The sequence below is a fragment of the Ruditapes philippinarum genome, unplaced genomic scaffold (assembly GCF_026571515.1).
Source record: "Ruditapes philippinarum isolate M1 unplaced genomic scaffold, ASM2657151v2 ctg3777_1_1_1_1, whole genome shotgun sequence".
Classification (NCBI taxonomy): Eukaryota; Metazoa; Mollusca; class Bivalvia; order Venerida; family Veneridae; genus Ruditapes; species Ruditapes philippinarum.
Genome location: NW_026852477.1, coordinates 17886 through 30073, shown reverse-complemented (window position 1 = coordinate 30073; position 12188 = coordinate 17886). Strand labels below are relative to the sequence as shown.

The 12188-nt window shown below is 33.4% G+C and overlaps 1 protein-coding gene across 2 annotated transcripts; it reads left to right on the top strand.

Moving 5' to 3' along the window:
• Positions 1 to 66: 66 nt before the first annotated feature.
• On the top strand, positions 67 to 9134 carry LOC132714299 (uncharacterized). 2 transcript variants are annotated; one of them, XM_060697139.1, is made up of 5 exons: positions 67 to 275; positions 2844 to 2958; positions 5371 to 5487; positions 6015 to 6228; positions 8814 to 9134. In XM_060697139.1, the coding sequence occupies exons 1-5, from the start codon at positions 216 to 218 to the stop codon at positions 9049 to 9051; spliced, it is 744 nt and encodes a 247-aa protein (XP_060553122.1). In that variant the 5' UTR covers positions 67 to 215; the 3' UTR covers positions 9052 to 9134. The 2 variants fall into 2 exon arrangements, with proteins under 2 accessions (XP_060553122.1, XP_060553131.1); XM_060697148.1 differs by lacking the exon at positions 67 to 275 and adding an exon at positions 1837 to 1991.
• Positions 9135 to 12188: the final 3054 nt, after the last annotated feature.

Here is a 12188-nt window from a genome sequence, read left to right as displayed (position 1 = left end):
AAGTACAAAAGATAGCGTTGTGTTTTAAGTGTGCATTTGGTTCTTACACGCTCAATGATTTATTTGGTATTTTTCCAACTGTCCTTTTGTTTTATGATTCGCACTTCATAAATTTATATACAACTGTTAAACATAGTTATACATTTTAATGTCTCCTTTGAATAAAACAGAAGTGGTAAAATAAACATAAATTAATAAAATGAAGACATATTGATATGTATACAGCGGTAATACAAACAAATCGGAGGGGATTTCGATCCGCACTGCCACGTTATGTAAGTTTATCTTGATTTTTTTTACTGATACTTAATAAATCATATTTTACGAATGATAAAACGAAATCTACTTGAAAAATGTAGTTGTTCTTCCTATTTACATGTTTTGATTACGTAATAAAAATCAATTTCAAATATTGAATTATTTATACATGCATGCATTTTTATTTGTTCGCAACTGTCGTCTGCAAAAAATGCAACACATACAACACTGGATTTTTAAAAACCCAAAAATCAACAACGTCTATAAAAGAAATGAACACATATTAAGTGCTATATCTTATTTTCTACCCAGCTATTGAATACCGGTCGGCTGTATAGTGTTAAATACTTCTTATAGAATTCTACAGGCCATATATCAATTTTATTTCTATTACTGTCATACTTGTTGCAAAAGCTGCACTATTGATTCGCTCCTAGCATAATGTACATACTATATCTGTTCGAACTAGATATTTTTTACTACTAAAACGAACAAATTGAACAAACAAGTGTGTGTTTTTATATACATTATGTATTATAATAACACAATATATCATAAAATCAGTTGCTAAACATAACGTATGTTTAAATGATTTTTGATACAATTGTAAGGGTTTTACTATGCAGAAATTAGCACATCTCGTGTTATGTACAATTAAGATATATAAAGATGTTCAAAAGTATGTGTAAAATAGAATGTAATAATATTATAGTGGATATTTGTTTAGTTCAGTGTAAGATCGGAATATATTTCACCGAGTGAGCACCAAAAGGTATATTTCACGAGTGGCGCAGCCACGAGTGAAATATGAACTTTTGGTGTTCACAAGGTGAAATATATTTCAATCTTACAGTAAACTAAACAAATTTTCTTTTTATTACATGCAAAGAAACGTTTTAAAAAGACATTAAACCTAATACTGAATGAAAAAGCGCGCCAAATTTACAACGTCACGTCATTAAGTTGGTACCCAGTACAGTGCACGCTGGTATTTCACTGAAACAACATAAGGGGCTTAAATTCAAAACAGTGAAATTATGAAAGTGGTAATTTCACTATTTCAAACAGTGAAATTAACAGTTTTATATCACTGATATACTTCTATAAAACACCGAAAAGCATGTAATAAATCACGTTATCTACAATTTATATAAAAAATGTGTATGTATATTTTTGCATGGACCGGAGGCTTTAAAACGAATATAGTTTTTTTTTTTGGCGTCACAAGTATGTAAGTATATTTATATGTTTAAATTTTTTACTATTTTGTTTTAACCAATACCTTCATAGTGTATGTTAAGTCTGTGATCTTTGGTCAAGTAGTCTATGTAATAATTATTGTTTGCCAATCGCAGCTTTGGGGTCGCATATTTATTGTCAAGGGCGTGGTATTAAAGAATCTGTCTGGCATGAAAAGGCATTTGTAAGCCAAATCTTTCCGACGAAAAATGGTTTCTTAAAACTAACTTTCATCATATTTGTACAGTCCGTGGTCACTTATTACAATAAATACGGTAGTTTTATTAAATACCCGATTAATTTTTATTTTAACGATTTTCTTCTTAAGACCTTATTAAACAGACATGTAATATAAACGCTTATTGAAATCGAAAGCTTGCACGTAATATTAGCTTTTGTGCTATAAATAATGTAACCAGATACAAAGCTGGATCTGCGCTTTAAAAATTAAACAAAAAGCCTCGTCTATTATCATGGACAATATCGACAATATGGTAGGCAAATTTTTATTTTTGTTCCATTATTTTAACTGAATAATGAAATAGTTTTTATCAATTTACTTAAGATTAATTATTTGAAAAATAGACAATGTATGGTGAACGTAAATTTGCGGGAGATAAGTAAAATGCTTTACTGAATATTGTTTATAATTCTAAGAGAATAGGTGCTAAACAACTCAGCGTTCGTAACGTACAATTAGTAGCCGGAAAAAATCTAGATCATCAAGAAACTCTATATCAGAAGTCACATAATATACAGGTTCTAGATACTAGTATTCTAGGACTAACTGATATAGAAATAAGCGACGTTTCAAACAAGAAACCAGACAGCTTTCATTTTCATGCGATAAATTTCTTATAATGTACCTGAGACGAGTCCAGTGTACATTTTAAATTTAACAACTTTCCTTTTATTATTTAATTAGAAACGTTTTTGCCCTGTCCCGTTTTTGTTTAGGGTTCGTCTGGGCTCCTTGCCACTGGTTCTTGTTGCTTGGTCGTTTGGGGTTGCGTTCATTGAACGCCGCCCTTCCTTGTTGATCTTGTTTATCATATTTTTTTAATCGTTCATCAAAATCTCGAATTCTAAGTGATCAAATTGTATTCAGAAAGTTGCAACAGAAGATTTAATAAGAGAAGATTAGAACATTAACTATTAGAGCAAGGGTGTCACGAGGAATTCAAACAAATACATATAACCACTTTGAATATTAAAATAACACAAAGGATATTATCGCTGATAAATCTTTAATTCATATACACAATGCATGATCATATATTATGTAAAGATCAGTATTTAAGGAATATTCTAATTTTATTTAACAACAACTATTTATGTATATAAAGGAGGTGATAAACACGGATACAGATGATGTGGAGGCGTCCAAGGGTTATGATAACACAGTGACCACTATCCACCCGATTATCCCGGTCTTCAAACGATGCAGGGACGCTGACATAGGTAAATATGCTTGACAATAAAAACGATCATTATAATGTATGGTCATGAACTAAATCATGCGTTCCACCTTACCACTGAAGTCTCAGTAATCAAATCTAAAAAAGCCACACCGACAAGGAGGATTTCGACCATCACCTCTTCTACAACATGAGACGACGACTTCCACAATTGTTTCTACGTCAATAAAAAGGCTAATACTACGTCTTCTACGGGTACGATTACGACCATGACTTACACGACTGCCACCACGACTACACCGACAACAATTACGAATACGACCATAACTAATGGACAACGTCAATGATAATGACTTTTACGACAAGTACGGCTACAGGTCTTGTAAGAAAATAACGACAGGGATTTCAGTATTCTGTTTCGTTACACCCGACTTCTTTTAGGATAAACGGACAGACGGACAACGCTATAACGTTAAGCATTCTTTTTGCATTAGTTCAAGAGTGATTAGATCAACATGTTGCGCAGTATTTTTTACACTAGCATATTTTACAGAAAAGGGATCACTTTGAATGTAAAATTATAACCTGGGTGTCAGTCACTCAAAATTTGAAATAATTAAAAAAAACTATATATTTCACACTTAAAATTTAAGGTATACTTACATATTCTTGTTGGCTATCCTGAATTTTAAAACATTGATGTTTTATTTTCAATAAGCAAAAACATATCAAATAATGGTTATTATAAAGAGTAAGCATTTTTTCATTTGATTTGAAAGCAACGCGGAACTCGTTACAAGTTTATCATGATGATCACAATTGGATAAAATGAATTTGAGAGTGTCAGCTGTAAAATGTTGTCCCATTCTTCATCTCAGTGTTGTAGTAATTTCCTTCGGGTTAATTGATTACATTACTTTTACTTGTTGAGGATCGGATACCGCATAAACCGGTGCTAGGGGGCGTGAGAGATTTTTTCATTATATCTCATTAACAGTCTCAATCAAACAATAAAAACGACAAGAACAGAACGTATAAAAGTGTCATGATCCCGTTAAATCTTTGTGAAGGTGGAGCCAGCACTTTTTTCTATAAGAAATTAACTTCAAAGCAATTCTGATAGATGCATAACACGAAGGCTTCTTATATATAAAGTATGCTATTCATTAATCTTATATTACCCGACCTTTCCCTTTAAATCCCATTAAAATGCCCATACAGTAGTGTGATTTATTGCAAATATAGAAAAATTAGTACATTTGCACGCAAAATGAGAAACAAACCGCATACGAAAGCTGTCCGGAAAATTCGTAGACAAGGCTATAAAATTATTATAAGCAGTCATATCAATACGATGATTAAATATTTTGCTTAATTATTTATTCTGCTACATACTTGCAAATTAAAAAAACATCATTAAAGTAATATTCGCAAAGCGCCAATCACCATGGCAACATGATCACTGAATCACGGAGCATTTTGATTTCATGACGATAGCTACTCGAATAAAAAGTTGCTAAAAGTTGTAATTTGAACGCAAACTCTCGTTTTAATTTTGTGACATCAAAAGGTACTATTGCATGATATTTAGTGAACATTATGACGTCATACGCAAAGAAACAGCTTGTTAACGACGATTATAGGTAATGAAGTTGTGTAAGTTTTCTGTTGCAAAAATGACTTCAAATTCAAGGATGGAGCAACGTAATGCTTTTTAAATTCATAGCAACGCTAATAATGGCACCAACTGAGATTATAATCTTTACAAAATCAACCATAAATTGTGATGGGCAACTTGTGTTTAATAGCAAACAAGATTAAGAAGCGGTGATGACAGTATATCGTATAAGAAACGTATCAGATGACCAACAGTAGCATGGCCGAAATGTCGTAGATTGCGTTACAATAATCTTTGAAAAAGACAGACATCTCACACTGTATGAAAACCAGTGACATCTTTGTGTTTTTTTTTAAATGTAGTATATAAAATTCATAAAGTAATAGTCAGGGAACATTACATGTATTAAGTACACGCCAGACAGTTACCATGGCTGTTGAAATCGGAAGAAATTGAATAGTGTGTAAACATGAAGTTAATTTGACGCCGTTTCATTTCACTTCATTTTTTTAATTCAGCACATTCACAAGGACATACAGTTTTCACAACCGTTTTCGTCATAAGCATATGCGAAATACATTGTTGTAACACTTTAGGGGTGACATTTTCAACACGTCATAGGTAGGACAGTTAATGTTCCAATGTTATGGCTACTTAATTAATTGGTCTGTTTTGTCACTGAGGTGAAAATATGGTTCCTACTCATTCTGTTACAAGCCCATAGTTGTTCCCAACTCCAGTATTTGCCAAAATCAAAATCATGATACAGTTAGAAAATATTAGATAAGCAGGACACAAACGTACAGGTCTTAAAATGCATTTACCATCACATTTCAGAAAATATCGGGTTTTCATACAAGCCTACTGGACGTCACCAACAACGGAAGAGTGTAGATGATTCTGCCATGAAAAGCGTCACACTGCCACCATTACAACGTAGTGTCACTGATCTAGGTATCTCTTGTTATATACTTTACCTAAAATGAACCGCGTAATGACAAAACCAACATAGTGGGTTCGCGACCAGCATTGATCCAGACCAGCCTGCACATCCGCGCAGTCTGATCAGGATCCATGCTGTTCGCCTACAAACCCTATAACAAGTAGAGAAACTGATAGCGAACAGCATGGATCCTGATCAGACTGCGTGGATGCGCAGGCTGGTATGGATCCATGCTGGTCGCAAACCCATTATGTTGGTTTTGTCATGACGCGGCTCAAATATGTTTCAACATCAGTCATTCATTTACAAAATAGAGGATTTTTCAAAGTAGGCAATAAACGCAGCATATAGATAAAAAAATCAGATTCGATATTCGTGGGTTAAACTGTGCGTAAAGAATGGGAACTTAAATAAACGTAAATAAATTATTGATATTTTATTTTAATAAAATAGTCTTAAGTTACATTCTAAGATCTGTGGTACACGTTTTTAGATTGTATTTTTTGTGTTTAGACAATGTAATGTCATATTGTTACAGGAGGTTTACGGACAATGTATAAAAAGCCCAAATCCCCAACACCTAACTTTACAATGATCAATCGCAGAGATCCAAATTTAATGAAAACACCAAACGTTAACTCTCTCATCACCATCTCCAAACCAATTCCAAACTTACTTGACAGACCAAAGAAAGAAAACAAGGAAGAGGCTCCGAAGAGAAATCTAAGTATTTGGAAAAATGAAGTAAAAAAGTAAGTATCGCATTTTTGGCATGTCCTTTTTATCTTTAAAATATTGAAGTTGGCACCAAGACAGTACTTTAAAAGATAATTTATGTTAGTTCGACTCACTCGTCCGTTTTCTTTGACTGTTGATTTGTGTTTGCGCTCTTCAGAGCGTCTATTCAAATCCCACTTTCATCTTTAGTTACGAATTTGAAACGCATGTATGAATACAGGGCAAAAATCATTATGACATAGTAATTTAAAATTGGACTTTTTTCTGTTTTAACAGTTATGGTTTTAAAGTACAGTAATGATGCATTCGAGCGGGTTTATTTAATTGAGTCAAATTAATTTACAAAATTATGTTTCAATTTTGTAACCATGACTTTTCCGAAAGCACGATCTAAAGGTGGGGCTCATGAAGCAAAAACTTTCGCTGAATTACCCTTAATAATATTTTGTCCAAAATAAACTCAAAACTATTGGTTGATAGACTTATTAAATGGGCTGATAGACATGAAAAATTTATTGATAATCAATATGGTTTTCAAAGGAATAAGTCAACTATTGACTGTATTTTTGTTCTACATGCTATAATAATAAAGACTTTGTCGAGTAAGAAGAAACTCTATAATATGTAGCATTTCTAGATTGGGAGAAAATGTTTGACTGCATTGATAGGGTTTTATTATGGAGAAAGTTACTGAATGAAAATGTTAGTACAAAATTTCTTACTGCAATCAAGTCAATTTATGGTTCTGTTAAATCTTTTGTGAAATATAAAAACTGATTCAATTCATTCTGATCTAATTAATTCTAGATTGGAGTAAAACAGGGAGATCCAGCAAGTAGCATATTGTGTTTATTTTTCCTCAATTATATATTTAATTATATAAAAAGGAACATTCCTGTTATTGTTAACATTGATGATATACAGGTATTTTTGTTGTTATTTGCAGACGACGCTGTAGTTTTCACACATGATCCAAATTCATTACTATCTATCTTGAATGATATAGAACATTATTGCAATATGTGGAATCTGAAATTAAATGTGTCTAAAACAAAAGTAATTATTTTTGAAAATGGTAGACATACATCTTATGATTTCTTTTTGTATGACACTATAATTGAAATTGTAGAATCTTTTAAATATTTAGGTGTGTATCTTTTTAAAAATGGAAACTGGAACAGAACTCAAAGATATATTGCGCAACATGCGTCATATTCACTACATAATTTATTTATTGTATGCAACCCGGTGGAACTTCCAGTTTCCCAAATGATAAGTTTATTTGATAGTATTATTTTACCATCATTAAATTATGCTGCAGAAGTGAGGGGGATTCACGCTGGTCCGAACATAGAAATTATACATACAAAGTTTTATAGAAGATTATTATGTGTGAAACAATCAACCAATGTAGATATGTGATATGGTGAACTTGGTCGTACACCAATGTCCATTCATAGAAAAACTCATATTGATCAAATACTGGTTAAAATGAACTATATTGTATAAAATTTATATTATGTTAAAAACCGATGCCGACAATGGTGTAACTTATAGTGGTAAAAACTGGGCATATACCGGTACTGTGAAGACTATTTTAGAACAAACGGGCTTGTTTTATATGTGGGGAAATCAGTTTACTATACATATAGATTTTAGTATTATTAACCAACGAATTTTAAACATATTCTATCAAAGTTGGTATTCCTCAATAATGACTCGTCTAGATTAGATACATAGTGTTTATTTAACCCAATTTTGTGCAAAATGGCTGTTTTCATTGAAAAGTCTCCCGTTACAAGTTCAAATTGCTATAAAACTATAAAAACTGCTTCAATACTAATCAAACTTGGCACAAGTGTTGACTGGACCATTGCCTTTGCAACAACATGCTCAGGCTTAAATTTCCTGTTACCATGGCAACGAGGGGACATCTCAAAATTGCCCAAAAATCACAATTTTCGTTGATTTTTTCCATCAAAATTGACTTTAAAGTGCTGCAACTTCTCAATGGATTGAGATAGAGTCAAATGCTTTTCAGCGTTGTTTACACGTTATCTTATGATCGACCTGGGGTCATTTTTAGCCTTGCACAAGTCCAAAATCTTCTTGGCGATGAGGGGTACTCCGCCCCCTTTAAACCCCCCAAACAAAAGGGGGCACATCCCCCTTCTGGCAACCCCCTGATGTATCTTTTGGTTGGGGCCGCGCCGAAAAAGTGGTCACTTTTTTAAACAACATTTCTCAAACAAAAACAAGTGTTGGGGGCCTAAATTAGGCATTTTTTTCACCATTTGAGACACCAAAAAGGGGGGGGGGGGTGAAAAAGGCGTTAAAAGGCGTATATATCGCGTAATGGGTTAACAGAAAATTCGCTTACAAACCATATTACAAGTGTAGGGAAACTGATAGCGAACAGCATGGATCCTGATCAGACTGCGCGGATGCGCAGGCTGGTCTGGATCCATGCTAGTCGCAAACGCATTACGTTGGTTTTGTCATGACGTGGCTCATTTATAGTTGTAGTTGTAGATTGACTGGTGTGACTTTTATACCGTTAAACATTTTATAACCGATTTCTTTTCAAAATGTGTTTCAGAGTTGTTCCATCACGTCCTGCGATAGCTATTAACTCTGATTGGAAAGCGCCACCTGCCGACTGGGACGACAGGGATCAATATATCTACGGACCTAAACCAATATTTTACAAGAATAATAAATACCCGGAACACAAAGACTTTGTTGTAAATCCAGAATGGTTGTCCGAGTTCATGACGGTGTCCACCTACTCCCAGGCTTATCGAACCTGTGCTCTTAGGTACGGATGGTGTGCCTAGAGCCGTTACTTTCATAAATATATCCTCTGTTAACTTATATGTTGTTAATTATAGACGTTATTACGATTAAAATGTGAAGCAAGTGATCATTTAATCCTTATTTAGCAGCAAAACAGTATAATTATGTTTTTTATTTGTACTGTTTTATTATGGTGGCATATTTCTGCCACCAGATAACCATTTAACTAACTAGTTAATTAAGAGATTAACTAGTTACGTAACTAGTTAACCTTTTAATTCACTTTGTTAGTTAAGTGGTTAACTAGTTACGTAACTAGTTAACCTCTTTATATTAACCTGGTAAAAATTTAAAAATAATAAAAGGATGGCAGTTGTAGGCACTAACATGCATTTAATTCCCGTTATGATCTTTTATTTATTGTAAAGAAAACTAGTTACGTAACTAGTTAACCTTTAAATTAACTAGTTCGTTATATGGTTATCTGGTGGCAGATATATGCCATCATATTTTATACTTAATTTACAAAAAAAATATTGTAAGCAAGCAATATAATAAAAAAAAATATTGGGAAACATCCACAGATGAGTTTCAATGGCGGTAATTGTGACACATTCGTGCAATTTCATGAAAAGCGGCGTATGGCCCCCAAGTAAATGTATAGAAAACGAGAAAACAATGGGCGGAGCTAAACAAAATGGAATTTCGAAAGGGGATCAGAGGCTATGAAGTTTTCATATCATAGATAAGGTGTCAAAAATCATTCTAAAACAAATACTAAAATATAATTATGTAATATATATGAGAGTCAATAAGGCAGATCAAAGGTCAAAGAACGCAGACCTTTTTCCTGAACTATTCGGCTACACAGGAACAGTAGTAAGATGGGTTCAGAAATTAAGGGGAGGCAAGACAATCCATTTATAATTTTATAGGAGTGAAAATTGTTCCCCTTTTGTTATTTCAATACTAGTGCATTGTGTATTAAGAAGTTTATCAATTAAATACACCTTTGCATCAATGTGAAAATATATGTTATAATACTTGATTTTTGAAGAGATTTGGTGATATAAACTGGTTTTTGGTAAACCATTGTTATTGTTTAAAATGACAGAAAAGTATACCGGAAAGTTGTCAATATGAATTAACAACAAACAAAAACACTTTACTTCAACATATAGGGATACAATATAGTAATAAATTTGGCATTACTTAAACAAGTGTTATGCTTTTTAAATAGAGGAAAACGGAAACCTTATAGAACGCCATTGGGGATACTGCAAATAAAATAGATAAAAAATCCTTCATGAAGAAAGCCCAAAGCGGCAAAATCACAAGAGCCACCACCGGGCGGGGGCAACGATCGACTTTTTACTTTTTCTAAAAGAAAACAAAGAAACGTTTGAACAAATCTTGACGTTTCCTTTCTATAATTCAAATAGGTATGTCTTGTCACATTAGTTTTGTCAACGTATGAATCCTTTCCATATATATGCGCATAAAATCAGTGAAATTTCAATAATTTATCCTTCAAAGTCAAGTTCATAAAAGGTCCAAGGTTAATTTGAGTTTGATAAACATGAAGGTCTTGTCCTTAAGAATGTTCTGTTATTATATGAAGTCAATCCATTCAATAATAGCAAAGTGACAGCCAGATACAGCCAAAAAAATTGAATTTCAATAATATTTCAAAGTCAAGATCATTTATGAGTGAATTAAGCTCAAGGTCTGTCTGGTTATTTGAAAGGGCTAATATCCTTGTTCAAGTTTGGAGACAATCCATTCAAAAATAATAAAGTTACAGCCAATTATAGCAAAAAAAGGAGAATTTGGACATTTGACCTTGAAGGTCAAGGTCATTTATGGATGAAGGTTAGTGTAGTTTACTGAAATGTCTTGTCCCAAGGATTGTTGTGACCAAGTATGAAGACAATACACCAAGAACTAAAGAAGTTATGATCTAGGTACAAGTTTGCGGACGGCAACGACAACGCCACTAGGACTATAACAATACCTCTACTTTTTTTCAAAAATAAGTCGAGCTAAAAAATGAATGGACTTGTTCTGTGTATTCTGAAATGAGCAAGCTACCGCCCACGACACTAAGCACATGAAAATGGCGAAATCTCATGAATTTCAAAACATTCCCAGATGTGATCATACAGCGTTTATCATGGAACCTTTAATGTTTGTGCCATTCCATGAAAAGCGGCGAATAGTGCCCAAGTACATGCATAAAGATTTCCTTAACGAGAAAGCAATGGATCTAAATAACACGGAACTTTGAAAGGGACGAGAGGTTAATCATCAAGGCCGTCGTTGGTGGTCCGGCCTTAGCCTGACCAATATTTGGCCAAAAATGAGTAAAAAAAAAAAAAAAAAAAAAAAAAAAACACGCATCGCTGATTCGGACAGTTCATAGTATATACATACATATATATTATTAGTTATAAAGATCGTTGACAGGTTATATGGCCCTATATAAACGGCTATTTGTAAATATAACCCGAGCCGTTAGGCGAGGGTTATATTGCAAACAGCCGTTTATATACGGCCATATAACCTGTCAACAATTTTTATTGGCGTCCGCGCCGAAGCGCGGCGCTCTTATGGAATGAGATCAGATTTTGTGAAAGGGCGACAGCAACTTCTCGAGCCTTTTAGTCGGTCATAATAAAAGCCGAAAATTCCGATCGGTATGAGGGTGCTTGATTATTAAATAAGAATGAAATGTCGCGATATGTTACAATTAATTTTCGCAATGCAAACATTTACAAATGAAATAACCTTTTCCGTCAATAAATCGCGCTCTTCGGGGTTTTTTATTTATCATTTTGTAGTACACAGTCGGTTATCATGTCATGGTATGTTATTGTTTTACATGTATCCTAGAATGATCAGTTGATGACCTAAATATTCCAAAAACCTATTTATAGATATATCTTTTTATCACTCCTATCGGTAAATGCCGGTCTCTCCCGGTCTATTTTGACCAGGATTTACTAGTGACCGGCGAATAGTACCACACGTTTATTGTCCGGTCTCTCCCGGTTTTGGAGTAGATGTTTGATATCGTTACAATTAGAAAAAAACAACAATAGCATGTTTCATTTTATCTATATGAGATAAAAACAATAAATATGTACACGGATTTATATGTAATATAAATCCGTGATAT

What these genes read in the sequence shown, in the direction of transcription:
- LOC132714299 (XM_060697139.1), top strand. Translation starts at nt 216, where the DNA reads ATGTATACAGCGGTAATACAAACAAATCGGAGGGGATTTCGATCCGCA. An exon ending in ATGCAGGGACGCTGACATAG is followed by an intron (nt 2,959 to 5,370) that starts GTAAATATGCTT and finishes ATCACATTTCAG; the next exon opens with AAAATATCGGGTTTTCATAC. An exon ending in ACGTAGTGTCACTGATCTAG is followed by an intron (nt 5,488 to 6,014) that starts GTATCTCTTGTT and finishes ATATTGTTACAG; the next exon opens with GAGGTTTACGGACAATGTAT.